We start from the raw sequence: 22395 nt of genomic DNA on the forward strand, positions 1-22395 counted from the left end.
AAAAAAAAAAAAAAAAAAAAAAAATCTGGTGTCGTAGAAAGAGAAGGTGATGGAACATAGGTGAGGTAAATTTGCAGAGTCTCTGTCTGAGGTGATCTTGCTGGTATGAGGGACCATCCTGATGTAGAAGCTGCAGCAGTAACTTTTCCTTGGAGAGGAACGCCGGTTTGAGCTGGTCCGGAAGCCCCCATGAAATCAATAAGCGGTCCAAACGGAGTCCAATGACCGAACCATAAGCTTATTTGTTGACCATTTCCCAGATTAGCTTTTATGATGTTGCACGCGATATGGCGGAGCTTGAGCATAGCAATCAGTGTACCTGAGTTCTGTTTGTTTATGTCCAAGTCCGAGAAGCATCCACCCTTTATCTTATTGTTGCGCATCCAAAGGGCCCATAGGGAGTCTGTCGTTGTAAACAATCTCCAAGTAAGCTTGAGGATCAGGGTTTTGTTCCAGTAAGTTAAGGACCTGAGTCCTAAGCCACCTTCTACTTTTGGAAGGCATATGTTTTCCCAAGCCACCTTTGCTGAACCATTTTTAGACACATCACCATTCCATAAAAAATTTCTGCAGAGAGTTTCGATTTTTTTGATGCAATCCTTTGGCAGTATAAACGCAGACATCCAGAAATTAATAGTGCCATAGATGACTGACGCTATAAGTTGGAGTTTGCCAGCATAAGATCAAGCTCGAGAACCCCAAGAAGAGAACCAGTTGGTGATGTTCTGAACTATCCAGCCCGAGATAGCGTATGTGAAGTGAACCAATGTTGAAGCCTAAAGAAGCCATCTGAGAGGCTTCAATGTGGTTCACTCCAGCTACGTATAGTTCAGTCTTGCTTAGGTTCATTCTAAGACCGGATATTCTGGAGTACTCCTCGAGTGTTGCAGCAATATTGGCGAGAGAGCTGGTCTTGCCATCGAAGAATATCATAATGTCATCTGCGAATGCCAAATGAGAAATGAGTGGGTCTTTGGCAGCTGGGTGAGGGCCTATTTGATTTGAACTGAAACCTTTCATTAGGAGTTGTGAAAGTCCTTCCATGGCCAGGACAAACAAGTACGGTGATAGAGTGTCGCCTTGACGCAATCCTTTTGCTCCCCTGAAATAGCCACAAAGCTCGCCATTGATGCAGCTAGAGAAGCTTGTCGTTGAGATGCATTGATTGATCAGTGAAACGAATTGGGTGGGGAACTCCATTGCTTTGAGCGTGTTGATTATAAAGTCCCAGTGAACCGAATCAAAAGCCATCATAAAATCCACCTTTAGCATACCTCTTAAGGAGATATTCTTCTGGTTGAAACTTTGCACTAGCTTTGTGGCAAGTAAGACGTTTTCCACAAGTAGTCTCTCTTGTATGAAGGCGGATTGGGTGTTGGAGATGAGATTAGGAAGGACCTTCTTGAGACGATTTGCGAGGAGTTTAGAGACTACTTTGTAGAGGGTGTTGCAGCACGCAATGGGCCAGAATTGACTAACTCGCTGAGCATTCGGGACCTTGGGGATCAAAGTCAAGATTGTGGCGTTCCATTGCTTAAGAATTTTCCCTGTAGTGAAGAATTCGAGGACAGCCTCAGTCACGGAAGTTCCGACTGTGTCCGAGTGAGCTGTGAAGAGTTCTACACAATAGTCGTCTGGACCTGGAGCTTTGTTCCTTGGCATTGAGAAGACAACCTGTCGGATCTCCTCAGGCGTAACCGGTGAAATGAGAGACAACAGCACTCGACGATCATCGCTGAGGAATTATAGCAGCAATCTCTGAAACAAATGCATCAGTGGTTTGAGCTTGGTTGCCAAGAAGGTTTTTGTAAAAGTCCACCACTAAGTCTTGAATACCCTGCTCGAGTCCACCATAAGATCATTGTTATTGAGGAGGAGAATAATTTCATTGAACCCTTGCCTGGTGATAATTGATAGATGGAAGAACCATGAGTTTTTGTCACCCTCCTCTAACCAACAAAATCAAAATTTCTGTTTGAAGTAGGATTCTTCCGCTTTTGCTACAGCACACCAGGTTTTGAAAGCTTCTTTCTCTTGCATGACTAAGTGGATTGAGGGCGTTTACAGCAGTTCTTGTTGACATTGGATGAGATCGGTGTAGACGTCCTAAACCCTCTTTTCAATTCCTGAGTAGTTGGTATTGCTAAAGTCTCTTATCACCCACTTGAGCATTTTCAGCTTTTTTGCAATTAAGAACATTTTGGTCCCATCGAAAACGAGTGCATTCCAACGAGCAAAATCCGGGTTTTGGTTTAGTAGGACCAGGAATTTGAACTTAAAAAAGACCTTGTGTTATCCCTAATAATTAAAGACTTTTTATTCACACGGTAACGTGGGCGGCGGACGCAAACATATAGTAACGGATCTCATGGTCTGGTCAGAATTTATTATGCTTTTCAGATAATGATTTCAATATATTAACTAGATGCTTACTAATATCAGAAGCTTGAGTACAAAGAAACATAAAAATCTTATTGACTAAATTGTTAACATGATCGTTGATGAAGCAGTGGAACAAGCTCAAGTGTTGTTCTCTTCCAAGTCAATGTCTTTCACATTCTTCCCTACAGAACAAATTCAACAGTCCCAGTTCCACGGTGGTGATCCCCATCGTCATCCTTGTATTGTTGTACATATCCTTGTACCAGAACCAAATGGTAAAAGCTCAAAGTTTAGTCTATGGACCTATCAAGAAACTTGTCAGGGATAAACTCGTCTGGGTTTTCCCATAGTTTTGGGAGTAATAGTGGAGCTGCTGGATGTAATCTAAATGTATCCTTGACCATGATCTTGAAGTAGTTAAGTTGGTTTAGACCTTGCTCTGTGAGTCCTCTGTTTCTTGTCCCCAAGTGTTGTCCTAATCTCGTCTTCCACTTTCTTCATCACTCTTGGGTTTCTGATCAGCTCTGTCATCGCCCAGTTCAAAGTGACTTAAGATGATCATCGAGCACATTCTGGAAGAAAGTCTCGAGCTCCAAGAAAACATTGTTTAATGTCTTAATTGTTCTGACCTGACCGTTTTGTGTTTACAACGTATATTATACTAGATCATCACACGCCATACACCCCGGAACAAAATTTTATATATTGTATTTTGATTTACATTGTCATTTTATCTAAGTTTTAAAATTTGAAATAATTCTTATTTGTGATTAGAAATTGTTTTATTCTCATGATTTATATTTTTTAAAAAAATATATAACTTGTTTCTTAGTTGTATTTTCAAAATAAATGTGTATAATTTATATTTATTTACTTTTAAATTTAGATTTATTTTTGAAATTTACTGATTCTATTGGAGTTTATTTAATTATTTTTAAGATTGCATATACTAATCCTAATTAAATCAGTTTATTCGACATATCTTTTATTGGTATTGTTAAAGTATTAGATTGATGATACTTTCATTTATAGTAATATCAATTCAAACCCGTCCAATCATATAAACCGTCATGCAATATAATCCGTCTATGTTATTTTAAAATTTTAATATGTTTAAATATTTTAATTTTAGAAATTCTATTTAATTTAGATATATCAGTTTTTAAATTCTACTAGATAGGGTAGAATTAAACAAAATCAACTTTACAAACCAAACTAATCATTTATAAATTTTAAATTTGGATTCTTATTAAGTGGAGCTTCCGGCTCATTCGAATTTAGATTTATTTTGATTCTATATATAATAAGTCTCTGAATTATTATCTAAACATTTTAGCCGAAGTGGCTTGGTGAACACACCGTTTATATTAATAGAGTAATATATGTCTTTTTAAAAAAAAATTAGAGTCACAGTATATGCAGAAAAAATTATACTTTTAATAATTTCATGTATTATATGATGATTCAAAAAATTAAAAATAAAATAAAACAAAGATGTACTTTCATAAAGTTCTGCACTTAGCTATCTATGTAAACAATGTACCTTCGTATTGGCTTGTTTGAGCCAATCTTGTTTCTATGTTGTCAAAAAAAAAAAAAAAACAAAGATGAAAGAAGAATCAAATTTATTTTTTAAATAAATATTTCCTTTAATTGTTTTTTTTATAATCTTAAATAGAATCAAGTTAATTACATTAGTGAATATTTTGAGTAACAAAGTAATGACTTTAGCAATAAATATGATGGCATGCCTGCAAATAAATCCAACTCCAGGATTTATTTCATAAAACTGCAATTATACTAGTATAGATATAACATAATTCGCCTAAATTTGTGTTTACCACTTGACCTTTTCTAAAAAAAAAGTTTTACTGTTTGAGTACAAAAGAGAAGTTTTTTACTAGTATGAAAATTTAAATAATTAAGAATAAAGTTGTACACATGTTATTGTTTGAGATAACATTTAAAACCTATACCAAACACTTGCAAGAACGAAGAATGTTCCACACGAGCTGTTGTACTTTTGGACTAGCTTCCGTGTCTTTGCAGTAGTCTTTTTTATGTGACAAGAATTCGCACAAAGCAGAAACTGAGAGCATTTGATAAACCTAAGACTCGGGATCTAAAGATCTTCGGACAAATCGACCTTTCATTCTCGGTCTTTTGTCCGCGTTAACCTTTCTAACCTCATACCTTATCTTCTTCTCGAACAAACGATTCTTCTTTTTATCTCTGTATCTCCAAACTCTAGCTTCTCGCTCACTTCTGCTGGTTACTCTCTTCTCCTCTATTCCCTGCATTACAATAGAAGTCTTTTCTGTTTTGAGTCTTTTCTCTATGATAACATTTTTGTAAGAATTCATTAGATTAACTAAGAGCTCTTACTAGAGGAACTAGCTGGAAGTTACTTGTGTTGAACAACTCAGTCTGGTTTCTTGCTGCTTCTCTTGGAGATTCTTGTTTATCCCAAGCTGCTATAACATTTTCGTAATTCAGTCTAAGTAACATGTTCCCCTGCCTTGCATTATCCTCGTAATCTTCAGTTTCTTCTCTCTTTGCTGAAATCGCAATGACATTGTCATAATCGTTCTTGCAGTTCATCAAAGATTGTCCAGGACGTGCTTCAGCTCCATTAGTTTTAGCTGCTTTTTCTTCTTCATTGTAATATAGATCCTCCATTGCATCAATCTCATCTTCAAAGTTGAATTGTTTCGTTGTTTCTTGAGTACCATTGTGGTTGCTCGAGAAGAACCCCATCTCTGTGACTGTGAATCCCTCAAACTCTGGCACAAGAGAAGTCGTATCATTTTCATCATCATTTGCTTCTGGTATGAAAAACATTGCTTCGCCTCCAATCTCGGGAACACGAGGGTCCTCTCCTCTTCTCTCATCATCTATCTTTTGTTGTGTTTTTTTCTCACACCGGGACCTAGGTGTTCTTGCTTTTCTTCTGAACCCGCTGTGCCAAACCGGGTGTGATGTTGTTCCTTGGAGCACATTGTTCGGTATCTCGTTTGTTCTAAGACAAACTCTCTCGTGTTTTGTCGCCACATGGTTTGCAGAATGGACTGATTCATCGCAAACATGGCACAAGAAAGCATCGTCTGATGCACAATACCAAACCGCGTGTTTGTTCAGACACAGGTCGCAAGGTCGTGGCTGCTTGACATCTTCTTGGCACTTCGGAATCATACTTTCTGCACAAACATGAAACAGAGTGAAGAAAAGAAATCAAACTAAAAGAAGGGAGTGGCGTTATCAGGTAACAAAACAGTAATGGTCTTATAGTTTAGATATTTTGGTGGCTTGTCATGAGCTAAGAACGAAAAAGATCTTAAAGTGAGAAAAAGGAGACAATGAAGAAGACAAGGGCTAAGAAGGATGGAGAATAATGGGCACTGACAAAGGACTCTTCTTAGGTAGGTTTATAATAAACTTTTTCAATGGGAATAGACAAAGACAATTCCTATAAGCCTCTTGAAGATTTTTTACTGACACGTCTTTCTTATGTCAGTAAGGACTCGTTAGCTTAAGTTCTTGGGTCTTGTCCTATACATCATAATATTGTCGAATCTTAAGATTACCTGCTGATGAACATACTTATATAAGTCTTTAAGCAAATGTAGTGAAATTTGAACAGGGGTAAAAGACATGGTGTATTATTGAAGTTTGGCCGGCCATACCCATTTTTTTTTTTTTTGGTTTGTACAAAGGGAAAAGACATTGTACTGATGATCTGGCCTCATGCACCGAAGTTGATCCAAATCTTTGCGATCGTATTGGTCAGACTTGGATTATGTTTTGGGTCTTTTATGGGTTTTTTTTCTTACCCATTCTCTAAGTTTTATCTTTTTGTTTGTTTGTCTTTTGTTTTCTGACTCAGTTTGTCTGTGGACCTTACCTGTCTATATCACCATTAAACATATGATAACAAAACTCCATAAAATTTTGAACTACTAAGAGATTAATAATAACTTCTATTAGCAATCCATTATTAGACAATACTAAAGATGATTTTGTAGACAACTAATCCTACAGTTTTGAAATAAAGGGAGGCTATGGAGTTATTATAACAATTACTCTTTTTGTTTGTTTAATCAGAGAAGGTCTTAATAAAGTATAAGAAGAAAGGGCTACAAAATATCACTTAGTAAAAAAGGTACTTGCGAGTTTCATTATTCCGAGTAAACAGGGAATCAATGTACAACAAGAAAGCAAAAATTATTTGATAACCTGAGGCTGAGTTTAACTAATTGGAAGTAAATAGCCCAATTAGTAAATATGTTTAACGAAAACAAAACGCACAAATCAAGCAACAATCTTTCATGGACTCATACTCAATTTACGTCCAATAATCAAAGCTTTCACACACCTGCGTCATTGGAGCAAAAAGATACATTTAAAACCTTTAAACCACAATACAATCATCAATCCATAATCCTGGTTGAACATTATTACACGTTCTCATCGATCAGAAACTAAATGTTGGTCCAAAACATGTCTCATCTTTTCAATCATCAAATGAAAATCTGTGACTAGGTTAAGCTCTATTGCAGCGTAAAGATGTAGCGCCATTGCAAGCAGATTGGTATTCTAAAACCAACCATATGTCCCCAAAATGTCCCAAAAACGAGTACTAATTCATTTCTAAACAGTCCAAAACATGTCCTATCTCTTAAATCACCGGTTATATAATCCATGCCTAACTTTTACCGTGACTGCAAGCAAATTGATGATATCAACAATCACCAATGCGTCCATATTTGCCACAAAACTGAGTCACTCTAAGACCTCATCAATTCATATATACAACTATTCCAAAGTCCATGTTCTAGTTTTCTCCCAACAGTAAATACTACAACCCGTATCCAGTTAACTAGTAAAATACTCCACACAAGAAATGCTAAAAAATGTCTAATCTTTCTTCTTCTTCCACTTCCAGATTCTTAACAAGCAAAGCACTGATCAAGTTCTTGCAAGCAAATACACACTACTTAACTCAAACACCAGCTACTTTACCTTACCAAAGATCAATCAGGCAGACAACATTATTCAGCTTCTTCAACAGCTACTGGCTTGGGACCTGGTTTCACAAAATCAAATATAACAAACAAACAAAAAAAGTTCAATACTGGAGAGTCTGAGACCAATTCTACAACAAATTCAAATCCCATATAAATTGAATTACTTGAGCCACATTTGATTTCATCATTCAAAGACAGTAAAGAGTAACTGAGTTCATTTTTCAAAGACTAAGCAAAAAAAAAAAAAAAAAAAAAAAAAAAAAANCCAGATTATTAACAAGTAAAGCACTGATCAAGTTCTTGCAAGCAAATACACACTATTTAACTCAAACACCAGCTACTTACCTTACCTAAGATCAATCAGGCTGACAACATTATTCAGCTTCTTCAACATCTACTGGCTTGGGACCTGGTTTCACAAAAACAAATATAACCAAAAAAAAAATAGTTCAATACATACACCTAACCAAAGAATTAGGTACTACCGTACTACTAGAGAGTCTGAGACCAATTCTACAACAAATTCAAATCCCATATAAAGTGAATCAATTGAGCCACATTTGATTTCATCATACAAGACAGTAAGAGTAACTTAGTTCAAATTTCAAAGATTAAGCAAAAAAAAAAAGCCCTAAGAAACTCGATAAAGCATTTAAACAAGCTCACCGTGAAGAGAGATAGGACGGTGGTCTTTGCCCCAACCGACGCCGCGAGTGGCGTCGAGATACTGCTGAACGAGATGGCGACACTTCTGGTAGTGATTAACGCCTTCGACGCGGTAACACCATTTGACCTTCTCACGCAAGATCTTAGCCTTCTCGATATGGATCCACTTCTCACGAACAATGTGTTCTCTCATCTCAACCATCGCAACCGGATCCTTGTACGGATTCTCCGGATCGAATCCATCCGGCGCCGACTCTTCGAACTCCGGCAATCCCTTCTTCCTCCCCATCGGATTTTTTATTTCTGAGATTGTTTTTCTTTCCTCATTTTTTTTTTTTTTTCAGGTAATGTTTTGTTGTTATATTGGGCTTTTAATTCTCTTTAGTAGGTCTCAACTTTTGTTATATTGGGCTTTTAATTCTCTTTAGTAGGTCTCAACTTGGCCCAGATAAAGCTTGGATAGTTTATAATAACCCTGGGCATAAAGTAAGTTCCCTGAAATAGCTAACTAAATCATGATTGTTAACAAGTCATTTTACAAACAACACCCTGATTTAGTTAGCATCAGATCAGATTGTTTATTAAAAATATTATTAGGTCTAAGACTGTTTTCCCGCGTTTATATACTGAGAAAGAAAATGTAGTATCAAGTTTTAGAGTGTGGACTATTCATGGGAAAACCACTCCATTATTAAAAAGTTTACTTCTATTATGGCACATGAGACTATCATCATACCTAATATAAACACCATGTTAATAATACAAAGCAAACTCTTGTAAAGTAGCTAACAAAGAAACCAAAAGAATTAAAAATCTCTAAATAAAAAAAAATCCGAGGAAGTAAAGAGTAAAGACATCAAAAACCATGGTATTTCCATTGAGCCATGACTTTAAAGGAAATTATCGAGTTGGGTTTGCAAATCCTGAATGGAGATCATACTGATACTGGCTTGTTCGTCTGCTGTGTACTCAGCTTTGAGCAAGGACTCCACTTGGGTATGAGCTTCCACTATATTTGACCTGAATACAAACATATGCAACATAGATCATGCATTCGTATTCAAACTAGCAAGAGATTTGGGTTCAGCTACGAAGGGATTAGGAACGTAACACAGATATGTAAACCAGCCAAAGATATAGTTTATATGGTTGATAAAATTCCGAGAAATGGACTTACTTGATTGGCTTGAAAAGAATGGTCCTTGTTGATGGGTTTTGCAAATAGAGTTTCATTTTTGCTAAAATCGGAAGCAACTCTTGCTGTATTGCAGCATATACCTGGTTAAAGGCACATATGAGAGATTGCTTTTGCATTCTGAGTTATAAAGGTAATAAAACCTTAGACATGCAAAAAGCCATTGCGGGTTGGTTATATATTACCTACGCTGATTCTCTATTTTCATATCGGTTCACACAATAAGAAAATTACCTAAGGAACCACAACGTGTTCAAGGTATCATACTATCATTTGCATCTATATTCGTTGGTACTAAGAGGCTTAATCTGCCTATGAACATAGATGGCTTAAAAACGGAAGCCGGAAGGTGCATCCTTCAGAGCTTATTAAAAGGGAACAATAAATGACTGCCATCTCTAGACTATCTCATACCTTTTGAACAAGTTCAGCCACCTTATCCGGTGTAGCGAAAGCTTGTTCCTTCAGCGGCTTAGCCATGACAGAATCAACTTTTTGATTCTGAGTTCCAGTGGAAAGAGCAACTTTTATGGCTGTGACCTGCAAATACAATTATACAATGTATAAACAAAACAAAACTATTATGCTAGTCCATTAGGAGAGAAAACTCTTTAGACAAACAGATCATCTTCTTATTATCGGTGCATTGTATTTAATAACAAACAATGCTAAGGATACTGAGTTAAACCTTTTCGAGGACACATCTAGAGTCTTAAGAAGACTTTGTAAAAACATGTTTCCCAGAACAAAGGAAAGGAGAAGCCAACCTTGGTCACAAATGAAAGCATAGGATCCACAACTAGCTTAGTGACTGACATGATGAACTCCTCACAAGTTGTCTTAAGACATCTTTCCAGTTCCTGCGAAAACAAAGGTCTATGCATCAGTCCCTATCATAACAAGTAATGCAAGGACCCAGGCATAGAAAGAGACGTCCAGACAAGCAGGATAAAACCAACAAACTAACAAAAAAAACTTGCCATATCTCTTGAGAACTGTCTTAGCAGAAATATAACCCAGACTTTGAAATTAATTTTTTTTTTGTACATCAGTCATGCAGAAAGATGCTCAAGGTAAAATGAGATCAACACATCTGAATGAAAAAACTTATGTAATCATTTAGAACATATGCAATTGATTGTGGATGGAAGAGAAAATCACCAACCTTCTTGGCATCTATTTGACTTTCCAAAACTCGAGGTGACAGGGTCCTTGCTAGGGAGGTTGACCTAGACCAGTCAAAAAGTGACGCTTGACCTCTAAGTATCCTTCTCAAGTGTTCCTAACCACATTTTTGAATGAATAATCATAGAAAGTTAGCAAATTCATCAGCAAAGAATGAAACGTGCACCAAAATAATGACCTCTTAAATGCGAGAAAGAATGGGTTATTATACAATTAGACTTGAATGTCGAAGAACTAACCAGTAAATGAGAGAAATCAAGCTCTTTGTGGGTGACTGAAAATTCAATGTCAAAAGGCGCAATCTGGAAACAAAAGATACTTTTTAAAGTCACTGACTTAATACTTAATAGCAAAAGAAGCAAACAAAAGATAAATTTAGCCCTAACCTGTTCTCTCAAGATAAGAAGATGCTTGATAAGGAAAAGCTGGCCATCCATTATAGTTGATCTCTTAATGATAAGCTTGCTGGCTTTCTGTTGCATATTTGACAAAATGTGGNCTTTCCAGTTCCTGCGAAAACAAAGGTCTATGCATCAGTCCCTATCATAACAAGTAATGCAAGGACCCAGGCATAGAAAGAGACGTCCAGACAAGCAGGATAAAACCAACAAACTAACAAAAAAAACTTGCCATATCTCTTGAGAACTGTCTTAGCAGAAATATAACCCAGACTTTGAAATTAATTTTTTTTTTGTACATCAGTCATGCAGAAAGATGCTCAAGGTAAAATGAGATCAACACATCTGAATGAAAAAACTTATGTAATCATTTAGAACATATGCAATTGATTGTGGATGGAAGAGAAAATCACCAACCTTCTTGGCATCTATTTGACTTTCCAAAACTCGAGGTGACAGGGTCCTTGCTAGGGAGGTTGACCTAGACCAGTCAAAAAGTGACGCTTGACCTCTAAGTATCCTTCTCAAGTGTTCCTAACCACATTTTTGAATGAATAATCATAGAAAGTTAGCAAATTCATCAGCAAAGAATGAAACGTGCACCAAAATAATGACCTCTTAAATGCGAGAAAGAATGGGTTATTATACAATTAGACTTGAATGTCGAAGAACTAACCAGTAAATGAGAGAAATCAAGCTCTTTGTGGGTGACTGAAAATTCAATGTCAAAAGGCGCAATCTGGAAACAAAAGATACTTTTTAAAGTCACTGACTTAATACTTAATAGCAAAAGAAGCAAACAAAAGATAAATTTAGCCCTAACCTGTTCTCTCAAGATAAGAAGATGCTTGATAAGGAAAAGCTGGCCATCCATTATAGTTGATCTCTTAATGATAAGCTTGCTGGCTTTCTGTTGCATATTTGACAAAATGTGGACATCTCAACTATTGAAAACGGGGAGCAGATGTAAAAGTTTGGTACTGAGAATCAACCAAAAAACAACTACAAATTTTTTTAACAAGATATGGCACATCTTCGTGTAATTTAAAATTGATAATGTCATTGAAAATAAGGAAAACTGAATAAGGAACAAATATCAAGGCGGGGAAAATCTGGTTGTTTAGCTTGCTTACTTGAATTGACAGAGAGCAAACTTCTACAGCTTCCTGTGGAACAGAAGATATGGTTTATTAGACAAGTTTGCCTAAACATGAATTGGTGTGTTTTCTTTGACAGAATGAGAAGCAATAAAGTTACTTATAGTCTTGCCTGTGCTAATCCAGTGAAGACTGCAGGCTCCAAGCATCGATATAATTTAGATAGACAAGAGAGCGTCTTTTCCAAAGCTGGATACCAAGTCTTAAATACATCAGCGTTTTCATCATCCTGCATCCTAGAATATAAGTATACAGCTAAAGATTACCAAACCCATAGGAATAATTTGAGAATTTCGTTTTACCCCTAAATTAGTTTCAGATGTTGTATTAAGAGAAGATCCCTCCAGCTTTGCAGGATAATCCAGATCTTCGTCAGAGGGAATATAATTTGCGATCTACAGAAGTAAGAAGTGGATTCAATCAGAGCAGCTCAAGAAAAGCAAAGTCTTCTAATACGAAAAAGGATAACACAGCCGAAACTGTAGCAAATCTTCTCCATTTAAAGGTCGTTCAGTATCACAGTTATAACAGTTTCATCTTATCAATAGTAGGGTGACTCGTCTTAGTGGTGATAGCATACAAAGTTCACTGTTTCTACATAATCGCTAATGAGAAGACCACAAATATGGAAATGAAGGCCAAGGTAAAGAACTTGTAAGAAAACTATCCCAATGCTGTACCTCATCTCGAATATATGTTCTGGCACGGAAAGTCAACCTCTCATTGACATCGGCCAAAATTCTTTGTAATGTAGGCCGCAGTCCAGCAAGGGGTTCACTCTGTCTAGCTGACTGCTCCCCCAAGACTTCAACTTTAAGGATATGAATGAGCTCACAAAGAAGATCGATATTTGCTTCGTGAATCAGTTTTGGGCGTAAAATGTCATACAAGTATGTGGACCTGTTCGGGGACAAGCAAATATGATAAACTGAATGCACTAAAATAAGATATAACAATTGAAAACAGTTAATAATATGGTGTAAGAGAACGAGAAGTCGAATAAACGTAGCTTCTTAATTACTAAGTTAAAAATATTAGATGCTTATGGCTCGAAATAATTCAATTGGTATCAGCTGTTTGTATCTCAGTATAAAAGGCACCAAAGTTCATTTTNTGAATAATCATAGAAAGTTAGCAAATTCATCAGCAAAGAATGAAACGTGCACCAAAATAATGACCTCTTAAATGCGAGAAAGAATGGGTTATTATACAATTAGACTTGAATGTCGAAGAACTAACCAGTAAATGAGAGAAATCAAGCTCTTTGTGGGTGACTGAAAATTCAATGTCAAAAGGCGCAATCTGGAAACAAAAGATACTTTTTAAAGTCACTGACTTAATACTTAATAGCAAAAGAAGCAAACAAAAGATAAATTTAGCCCTAACCTGTTCTCTCAAGATAAGAAGATGCTTGATAAGGAAAAGCTGGCCATCCATTATAGTTGATCTCTTAATGATAAGCTTGCTGGCTTTCTGTTGCATATTTGACAAAATGTGGACATCTCAACTATTGAAAACGGGGAGCAGATGTAAAAGTTTGGTACTGAGAATCAACCAAAAAACAACTACAAATTTTTTTAACAAGATATGGCACATCTTCGTGTAATTTAAAATTGATAATGTCATTGAAAATAAGGAAAACTGAATAAGGAACAAATATCAAGGCGGGGAAAATCTGGTTGTTTAGCTTGCTTACTTGAATTGACAGAGAGCAAACTTCTACAGCTTCCTGTGGAACAGAAGATATGGTTTATTAGACAAGTTTGCCTAAACATGAATTGGTGTGTTTTCTTTGACAGAATGAGAAGCAATAAAGTTACTTATAGTCTTGCCTGTGCTAATCCAGTGAAGACTGCAGGCTCCAAGCATCGATATAATTTAGATAGACAAGAGAGCGTCTTTTCCAAAGCTGGATACCAAGTCTTAAATACATCAGCGTTTTCATCATCCTGCATCCTAGAATATAAGTATACAGCTAAAGATTACCAAACCCATAGGAATAATTTGAGAATTTCGTTTTACCCCTAAATTAGTTTCAGATGTTGTATTAAGAGAAGATCCCTCCAGCTTTGCAGGATAATCCAGATCTTCGTCAGAGGGAATATAATTTGCGATCTACAGAAGTAAGAAGTGGATTCAATCAGAGCAGCTCAAGAAAAGCAAAGTCTTCTAATACGAAAAAGGATAACACAGCCGAAACTGTAGCAAATCTTCTCCATTTAAAGGTCGTTCAGTATCACAGTTATAACAGTTTCATCTTATCAATAGTAGGGTGACTCGTCTTAGTGGTGATAGCATACAAAGTTCACTGTTTCTACATAATCGCTAATGAGAAGACCACAAATATGGAAATGAAGGCCAAGGTAAAGAACTTGTAAGAAAACTATCCCAATGCTGTACCTCATCTCGAATATATGTTCTGGCACGGAAAGTCAACCTCTCATTGACATCGGCCAAAATTCTTTGTAATGTAGGCCGCAGTCCAGCAAGGGGTTCACTCTGTCTAGCTGACTGCTCCCCCAAGACTTCAACTTTAAGGATATGAATGAGCTCACAAAGAAGATCGATATTTGCTTCGTGAATCAGTTTTGGGCGTAAAATGTCATACAAGTATGTGGACCTGTTCGGGGACAAGCAAATATGATAAACTGAATGCACTAAAATAAGATATAACAATTGAAAACAGTTAATAATATGGTGTAAGAGAACGAGAAGTCGAATAAACGTAGCTTCTTAATTACTAAGTTAAAAATATTAGATGCTTATGGCTCGAAATAATTCAATTGGTATCAGCTGTTTGTATCTCAGTATAAAAGGCACCAAAGTTCATTTTAGGTTTAAATTGAACAGAAACAGTGATGGTGAAAGCACGGCACAGATAAACTTACAAAGGATCCACCAAAGGTGCCAGACTTGAAACTTCTTCTGATGATGCTGGAAAGAAATGAGTAAACAGTTGATGCTCCATATGACAAACCTGAAATTCATAACGGAGGTTAAGAAGTGTGGTGCACTAATTTCATATTTTGCAAAACCAAGTCCATCAACGACCTCTAAAATCCTCAGTTGCTAAAGCTAATAATCCAGCCGTTTTCTCTCTCAAAAAGACCTTCGTCTGACCTTTGAGATTGCACAGATTATAAACATTCCCAATTTTCTTATATGTTTCTATTCCTCATAATAATACGACCCTTTTCTTCTAAACTGGTACAGCTCCTAGTGAATAAAACAAGGTATTCATCGCTTAACTTTCCTTCATATACCTGCATCAGATATGCACAACCCGATCTAGNAGATACTTTTTAAAGTCACTGACTTAATACTTAATAGCAAAAGAAGCAAACAAAAGATAAATTTAGCCCTAACCTGTTCTCTCAAGATAAGAAGATGCTTGATAAGGAAAAGCTGGCCATCCATTATAGTTGATCTCTTAATGATAAGCTTGCTGGCTTTCTGTTGCATATTTGACAAAATGTGGACATCTCAACTATTGAAAACGGGGAGCAGATGTAAAAGTTTGGTACTGAGAATCAACCAAAAAACAACTACAAATTTTTTTAACAAGATATGGCACATCTTCGTGTAATTTAAAATTGATAATGTCATTGAAAATAAGGAAAACTGAATAAGGAACAAATATCAAGGCGGGGAAAATCTGGTTGTTTAGCTTGCTTACTTGAATTGACAGAGAGCAAACTTCTACAGCTTCCTGTGGAACAGAAGATATGGTTTATTAGACAAGTTTGCCTAAACATGAATTGGTGTGTTTTCTTTGACAGAATGAGAAGCAATAAAGTTACTTATAGTCTTGCCTGTGCTAATCCAGTGAAGACTGCAGGCTCCAAGCATCGATATAATTTAGATAGACAAGAGAGCGTCTTTTCCAAAGCTGGATACCAAGTCTTAAATACATCAGCGTTTTCATCATCCTGCATCCTAGAATATAAGTATACAGCTAAAGATTACCAAACCCATAGGAATAATTTGAGAATTTCGTTTTACCCCTAAATTAGTTTCAGATGTTGTATTAAGAGAAGATCCCTCCAGCTTTGCAGGATAATCCAGATCTTCGTCAGAGGGAATATAATTTGCGATCTACAGAAGTAAGAAGTGGATTCAATCAGAGCAGCTCAAGAAAAGCAAAGTCTTCTAATACGAAAAAGGATAACACAGCCGAAACTGTAGCAAATCTTCTCCATTTAAAGGTCGTTCAGTATCACAGTTATAACAGTTTCATCTTATCAATAGTAGGGTGACTCGTCTTAGTGGTGATAGCATACAAAGTTCACTGTTTCTACATAATCGCTAATGAGAAGACCACAAATATGGAAATGAAGGCCAAGGTAAAGAACTTGTAAGAAAACTATCCCAATGCTGTACCTCATCTCGAATATATGTTCTGGCACGGAAAGTCAACCTCTCATTGACATCGGCCAAAATTCTTTGTAATGTAGGCCGCAGTCCAGCAAGGGGTTCACTCTGTCTAGCTGACTGCTCCCCCAAGACTTCAACTTTAAGGATATGAATGAGCTCACAAAGAAGATCGATATTTGCTTCGTGAATCAGTTTTGGGCGTAAAATGTCATACAAGTATGTGGACCTGTTCGGGGACAAGCAAATATGATAAACTGAATGCACTAAAATAAGATATAACAATTGAAAACAGTTAATAATATGGTGTAAGAGAACGAGAAGTCGAATAAACGTAGCTTCTTAATTACTAAGTTAAAAATATTAGATGCTTATGGCTCGAAATAATTCAATTGGTATCAGCTGTTTGTATCTCAGTATAAAAGGCACCAAAGTTCATTTTAGGTTTAAATTGAACAGAAACAGTGATGGTGAAAGCACGGCACAGATAAACTTACAAAGGATCCACCAAAGGTGCCAGACTTGAAACTTCTTCTGATGATGCTGGAAAGAAATGAGTAAACAGTTGATGCTCCATATGACAAACCTGAAATTCATAACGGAGGTTAAGAAGTGTGGTGCACTAATTTCATATTTTGCAAAACCAAGTTTATCAACGACCTCTAAAATCCTCAGTTGCTAAAGCTAATAATCCAGCCGTTTTCTCTCTCAAAAAGACCTTCGTCTGACCTTTGAGATTGCACAGATTATAAACATTCCCAATTTTCTTATATGTTTCTATTCCTCATAATAATACGACCCTTTTCTTCTAAACTGGTACAGCTCCTAGTGAATAAAACAAGGTATTCATCGCTTAACTTTCCTTCATATACCTGCATCAGATATGCACAACCCGATCTAGTCAAAGATGGCAGTGCTTCTTTCTTGGAGAAATCAGATACCCGTTGGTGAACTATGCCTTTGACCTGATAACACGAAATGAAGAGTAAACAGTCAATTCTATTTACTTGCAAACAGACACTAAACCATATTGAATTCCAGAAAATGAACTCACAAGCGCGAGCCGTTGTTCACAGTATAGTCTGTGGCATTCTGCAAGGACTTGAACATATTCCTTTCTTGCTGACCTACTTTCTATTTCCTCCAATACAGGTTTAAGCTGGACAAATAGTTTTTTCGACGTTCAATGTCAAAAGAAAGAAAATACAGCCAAGTCATAATGTCGAGACTAAACTAGCAAATTGACTCTGAATGATGCTACAAAAGCTATTTCTCATTGTTCTCTTATCTAATATTCTGACCCTAGTATTTCTGCACTGACATTTAAAGAAAGCCAAAAGGTATCACCTCACTTGCAGCAGCCTTGAAGCGAACATATATAATAGATGCCTCGACACCCTCTGAGACAGATGTTTTGTTTCCATCTGGCCCACGAAATGCTGCTTGAACCTGACAACAGACATGATGTATGTCTTAAGTTAAGTACGCATAACTACATAATTCACTCTACCTGCATAGATTACATGCATGATATGCAATATATATATATGAAAGTACATAGTCACAAGAACTATAGACATGTTGTGTCTAAGCTGTGCAAGAATAGAGACATATTACAAAGAAAATTACCTGGGAAGCAGCAGTTTTGAGCACTGCAAGAATATAAGTTCGTATCAAGCCCAAGGCCCGTGACTGTAAAAANCAATGTCAAAAGAAAGAAAATACAGCCAAGTCATAATGTCAAGACTAAACTAGCAAAATTGACTCTGAATGATGCTACAAAAGCTATTTCTCATAGTTCTCTTATCTAATATTATGACCCTACTATTTCTGCACTGACATTTAAAGAAAGCCAAAAGGTATCACCTCAGTTGCAGCAGCCTTGAAGCGAACATATATAATAGATGCCTCGACACCCTCTGAGACAGATGTTTTGTTTCCATCTGGCCCACGAAATGCTGCTTGAACCTGACAACAGACATGATGTATGTCTTAAGTTAAGTACGCATAACTCTATAATCCACTCTACCTGCATAGATTACATGCATGATATGCAATATATATGAAAATACATAGTCACAAGAACTATAAACACGTTTTGTCTAAGCTGTGCAAGAATAGAGTCATATTACAAAGAAAATTACCTGGGAAGCAGCAGTTTTGAGCACTGCAAGAATGTAAGTTCGTATCAAGCCCAAGGCCCGTGACTGTAAAATTGTCAATGTTAGTCTTCTCTAGGTACTTATCTCCCGTATAATTCTGGAAACAGTGTATGAATTTGTGGATGCGAAAAAATGGTAAATCCACACTTCTCTCTGTGAGTTAGAAAGGGGGAAAGAGAGAAAGGGAAGGCCCTTCATAGTACCTGGAGCTGACGAAATTTGAGCAAATAAACACTCGACTCTGCATATTGAGGATTATCTTCGATGTACCTACAGAGTTCGAGACATTATAAGCAGTTCAAGGGAGAAGATAAACTTCGGTGCGGCATTCTTCTAGTGGGAGAAAATTTACTCACGATATGCATTCATCAAGCCTTTTCAATAGTGGGAGAAAGTTTGAATTTGATACATTCATATTTGGAGAATAAAAATTGGAGGATATCTGCGGTAAAAAAAAAAGAAAGAGGAAGGAGATATTAGAGCATTTTAAGACCTTGCTGAGGTGCACTTCCTCTTAAATTTACAGCCAGGATTCAGTAGGCAACATACACTATGAACTGAAGTACCCCAGGTAAGCCAAAACTAAAATACATAATGATAATGACTAATGAGCAAGACAAGAGGACGACCTCAATCAACTACACACTGATACATTGACATGTGGCAAAAAAATATGTTGGTAGGCCAGAATTTTAATCTTACATTCTCCAATTCATCAAAATAGTTGAGCTTAATCCTTAGAGCTTCTGCAAATTCCAGCAATTTCTGTTTCTCCATTAACTAGAAAAGGTGAAAGAAAGTGAAAATTAGCTCAGGCAAGCAAGCAAACTACAACAATCAAATAGAAAGTCAGTTTTCGTTGTCATTTCGATATTAAATATCGCACGTAGGACGGGAAAACGTGCAAGAGGTAATCATCTGACTGCATAGAAAGACAGAGAAAACAATACCAGCCGGTCACATGCATCATGAAGAGTTTTAGTCTTTGTTGTTACTCCTTGATGTTGAAGCTGCAGTTCATTAAATAAGTCAAGTGTCCCATCAACCTGCACAGGAGAAATCATAAAATAATGAAGGAGATGTCTTATAATTTACTGGCAAAGAAAGACCACAGGAATGTGCAAAGTTTGATGGAAACCTGCCTGGTGAAGTATATCATCACACGTCTGGATGCGCTCAGTTAAAGTATTGACATAGTGCCGATACTTTTCCTCTGTCTATGTCAGAACAAATCATTCAAACACATTTCCAAGTAATGTTCCCTAACTTTGAACCTATGAACAAAATGAACATCACTAACCTCAGACTTCATCGCTGATTCAAGATCAGTAAACCATTTGTAGAACTGTAACAAAAACAAAATACGTCAAAAGGAAGAAGCATTAGTATACATAGAGAGATGCAAGAAAGGACAAATGCAACTCCTATAGTACCGCATAAGAACTTTTATCAAATCACCTGATTTGTATTAACCAAAACAGCTTCAATTGCTCCAGAATCCTCCAAATTTGTGTCCTCTACTGAGACAGACAAGCCATTATCCGGCCTGTGAACATGCTCATGTACCTACAACCATGAGCTAACAACTGACATCAAAACCAAAACAAAAAAAAAAAAGTGGAAAACATGGAGAAATGAAAACACCAGACTCACAAGATTGGCAGGAAATGGCCGGTCAGCTACTGCGTGTGATAAAGAAACTATAGCTGCTTGTTGTTGCTCAGTCAGAGGAGCGCTCTGCAATTGTTAACCACATTTTACAACATTATATGCGGAGAAAACGAGGCCAGGCCACAGTGAATCCATATCCAGATTGTGCGATTGATTTACCTGTTCCCAAGTGGAAGCGAAATTGTAGCCTTTGGAGATGGCTCCAGATTTGGGGAGGCTCGAAGACGAAGCCGCCTTTGCCGCCATTATCTATGGCGGACTAGAGAAAATTCTGAATCTCAGCTTTGATTTGGAAGAGGAAGACGATGATCCCGACTGTAAGCTTTACTCTTCCACAAAAACGCCTAAGCGAAACGCTTTTTCCGCGTTAGCGTTAGCAACAAACGTGAAACGTTGTATTTTTTTTACTACTGTATTTTTTTTTTTTTTTAATTAATATCACATTATTGTCTCCTTAAACTAAACAATTAACCATATTTTAATCAATTTTTATACTTTGAAAAATAATATTGATTCGTAAGTAGATATTGCCGGTTTACAACAGAAACTTGATGAAAAATTATTCTTGTATATGAGCTTAACAAACTAGCGTTGAAAAGAGGTTTTAGAAAAATTCTGACCAAAAAAAAAAAAAAGAGGTTTTAGAAAAATTACACTTAAAAGATCAAAAAGGTTGATAGTGTGGGTAAAATTTAACTTAGAAAATTGTTGACATTACTAGGCAAGATAGATTAATGCTCAAATGAGCTTTAACATAGAGATCAAAACTGAAAATGATAATAAAAAAAATTATTAAAGATATTTTAATTTAATTTTAAATTTTTACAAAGTACAAACATTCAAGCGATTACTTATGTAAACAATTCTTCCCTCAATTGCCTCATTTGAGCTAATCTGTTTTGATTTTGTTGTCAAAAAAAATAAAAATCAATTGATACGAGTTAGAATTTATTCTCATAATATATAAATGTTTTGCTTGCCATTATCTTGGTTTATGGTTTTGGAATAGTTGTTGTGTTGGTCTAAAACATTGACCTGAACCAGATCTACTTGAACCAGTTGAATCTCTCCCATCCATGGTTACTTTGACGCTCCCTCAATATTCTTACCAATGTTTTGCTAGTCATTATCTTTGTTTATGGTTATAAAAACTTTTGTTGCGTTGGTCTAAAACATTAAACATTTTAATTAGGTTTTTATAAGGTTTATACAAAGTTTTTTATAAGGTTTCTATATAGTTTTTATAAGACATTTACAAAGTTTTTATAAGATTTTAATAAGGCAATTGAGGGAAGACTCCATTTGATATTGATTCTACTTGATCGGGTTCACAACTCCATTTTGATAGTGATTCTGCTGGTTCGTGTTCACGGCTCCAGTTTGATATTGACTCTGCTTGATCGAGTTCACAGCTCCATTTTGATATTTGTTGAATCTACGACTCACACAATGAATTTTTTTAGGGGGAAAACAAAATCACTTCACAAATCTCTCTCAATAACAAGTTTTAAAGCTTGAATAGAAAATGAGTTGAAATCTCTTGAGGAACAAGGTTTTCTCTCAAGAACAATTTAAGATCCAGGGTTTTTTCTATTAATTTTAGGATGATCTTTACATGGAGGAGGAATCTCCCTTTTTATATGAAGACCTAGATTTTTCTAAGTGAGGTCGGACTAGGAGGTGGTCCTTGAGGTCAAATATTATTGTGAGACAATTTTGTTTTTCATTTTCGTGATTAAAATATTTTTTCGTGATTAAAATAATTTTTTCGTGATAAAATAGTCACTAAAAATTAAAGGAGTACAAAAATTAAGATGGCCAAAAATGATGCTTTTGAGAAGGAATATCTCACAAATGGTATTTCTAACAAATTCTTAATAATAATTAACTTAAAAATAATTACTTATGTGGTTTGTCATTTTATTTTGAGGTATTCACTATTTTTGAGTAAAAATAAGATCAGTTTTCTTTTATTTTCTGGTTATTTTTAATTACATTGTTTAACCTTATCACGACTATTTACCTAATATATTAAATCTTAATATCTTTAAAATGTTTTAATTTCTCTAGAAAAAAAACTAATGTTAGCTTGGTATCTCATATTTTCATTAAGTAAAACCATAAGTTTAAGTTATATTCATAATAAATAATATATATGAGAGAAATTCTCATAAATACCACTAA

At 36.0% G+C, this 22395-nt stretch overlaps 3 protein-coding genes across 7 annotated transcripts; all 3 read right to left on the reverse strand.

Moving 5' to 3' along the window:
• LOC104777829 (zinc finger protein CONSTANS-LIKE 8-like) lies at window positions 4195–5992 on the reverse strand. Of its 2 annotated transcripts, none has more exons than XM_010502153.2 (2): window positions 4768–5992; window positions 4195–4694 (listed from the first exon to the last, which is right to left on the reverse strand). In XM_010502153.2, exons 1-2 carry the CDS (start codon window positions 5572–5574, stop codon window positions 4491–4493), a joined length of 1011 nt encoding a protein of 336 aa, XP_010500455.1. In that variant the 5' UTR covers window positions 5575–5992; the 3' UTR covers window positions 4195–4490. The 2 variants fall into 2 exon arrangements, with proteins under 2 accessions (XP_010500455.1, XP_010500456.1); XM_010502154.2 differs by having other exon boundaries at window positions 4195–4676; window positions 4768–5977.
• LOC104777830 (NADH dehydrogenase [ubiquinone] 1 beta subcomplex subunit 10-A) lies at window positions 6503–8408 on the reverse strand. Of its 3 annotated transcripts, none has more exons than XM_010502155.1 (3): window positions 8073–8408; window positions 7407–7465; window positions 6503–6754 (listed from the first exon to the last, which is right to left on the reverse strand). In XM_010502155.1, the coding sequence occupies exons 1-2, from the start codon at window positions 8359–8361 to the stop codon at window positions 7431–7433; spliced, it is 324 nt and encodes a 107-aa protein (XP_010500457.1). In that variant the 5' UTR covers window positions 8362–8408; the 3' UTR covers window positions 6503–6754; window positions 7407–7430. The 3 variants fall into 3 exon arrangements, with proteins under 3 accessions (XP_010500457.1, XP_010500459.1, XP_010500460.1); XM_010502157.1 differs by having other exon boundaries at window positions 7402–7465; XM_010502158.2 differs by lacking the exons at window positions 6503–6754; window positions 7407–7465 and adding an exon at window positions 7709–7815.
• Window positions 8810–20569, reverse strand: LOC104777831 (conserved oligomeric Golgi complex subunit 3-like). Of its 2 annotated transcripts, none has more exons than XM_010502159.2 (25): window positions 20371–20569; window positions 20194–20277; window positions 19999–20106; window positions 19841–19885; window positions 19683–19757; window positions 19491–19586; window positions 19243–19320; window positions 18897–18982; window positions 18744–18810; window positions 18523–18585; window positions 17726–17827; window positions 17433–17537; window positions 17251–17343; window positions 16876–16964; window positions 16388–16607; window positions 16010–16102; window positions 15820–15936; window positions 15684–15716; window positions 15374–15460; window positions 13247–13309; window positions 11268–11384; window positions 10035–10127; window positions 9682–9807; window positions 9250–9350; window positions 8810–9092 (listed from the first exon to the last, which is right to left on the reverse strand). In XM_010502159.2, the coding sequence occupies exons 1-25, from the start codon at window positions 20455–20457 to the stop codon at window positions 8963–8965; spliced, it is 2358 nt and encodes a 785-aa protein (XP_010500461.1). In that variant the 5' UTR covers window positions 20458–20569; the 3' UTR covers window positions 8810–8962. The 2 variants fall into 2 exon arrangements, with proteins under 2 accessions (XP_010500461.1, XP_019099440.1); XM_019243895.1 differs by lacking the exon at window positions 17726–17827 and adding an exon at window positions 18245–18346.

This window comes from Camelina sativa, chromosome 3 (assembly GCF_000633955.1).
Source record: "Camelina sativa cultivar DH55 chromosome 3, Cs, whole genome shotgun sequence".
Taxonomy (NCBI): Eukaryota; Viridiplantae; Streptophyta; class Magnoliopsida; order Brassicales; family Brassicaceae; genus Camelina; species Camelina sativa.

Excerpts from the sequence above, each read along its gene's own strand:
- LOC104777829 (XM_010502153.2), bottom strand. The coding sequence starts at position 5,574 with ATGATTCCGAAGTGCCAAGAAGATGTCAAGCAGCCACGACCTTGCGAC. Across the intron at positions 4,695-4,767 it reads ACTTCCAGCTAGTTCCTCTA|ACTTCTATTGTAATGCAGGG; the intron begins GTAAGAGCTCTT and ends AAAACAGAAAAG.
- LOC104777830 (XM_010502155.1), bottom strand. The coding sequence starts at position 8,361 with ATGGGGAGGAAGAAGGGATTGCCGGAGTTCGAAGAGTCGGCGCCGGAT. Across the intron at positions 7,466-8,072 it reads CCGTCCTATCTCTCTTCACG|GTCCCAAGCCAGTAGCTGTT; the intron begins GTGAGCTTGTTT and ends TTGTGAAACCAG.
- LOC104777831 (XM_010502159.2), bottom strand. The coding sequence starts at position 20,457 with ATGGCGGCAAAGGCGGCTTCGTCTTCGAGCCTCCCCAAATCTGGAGCC. Across the intron at positions 19,321-19,490 it reads ATGATGCATGTGACCGGCTG|TTAATGGAGAAACAGAAATT; the intron begins GTATTGTTTTCT and ends CACCTTTTCTAG. Across the intron at positions 15,461-15,683 it reads TTTGCTCTCTGTCAATTCAA|AAAGCCAGCAAGCTTATCAT; the intron begins GTAAGCAAGCTA and ends AATATGCAACAG.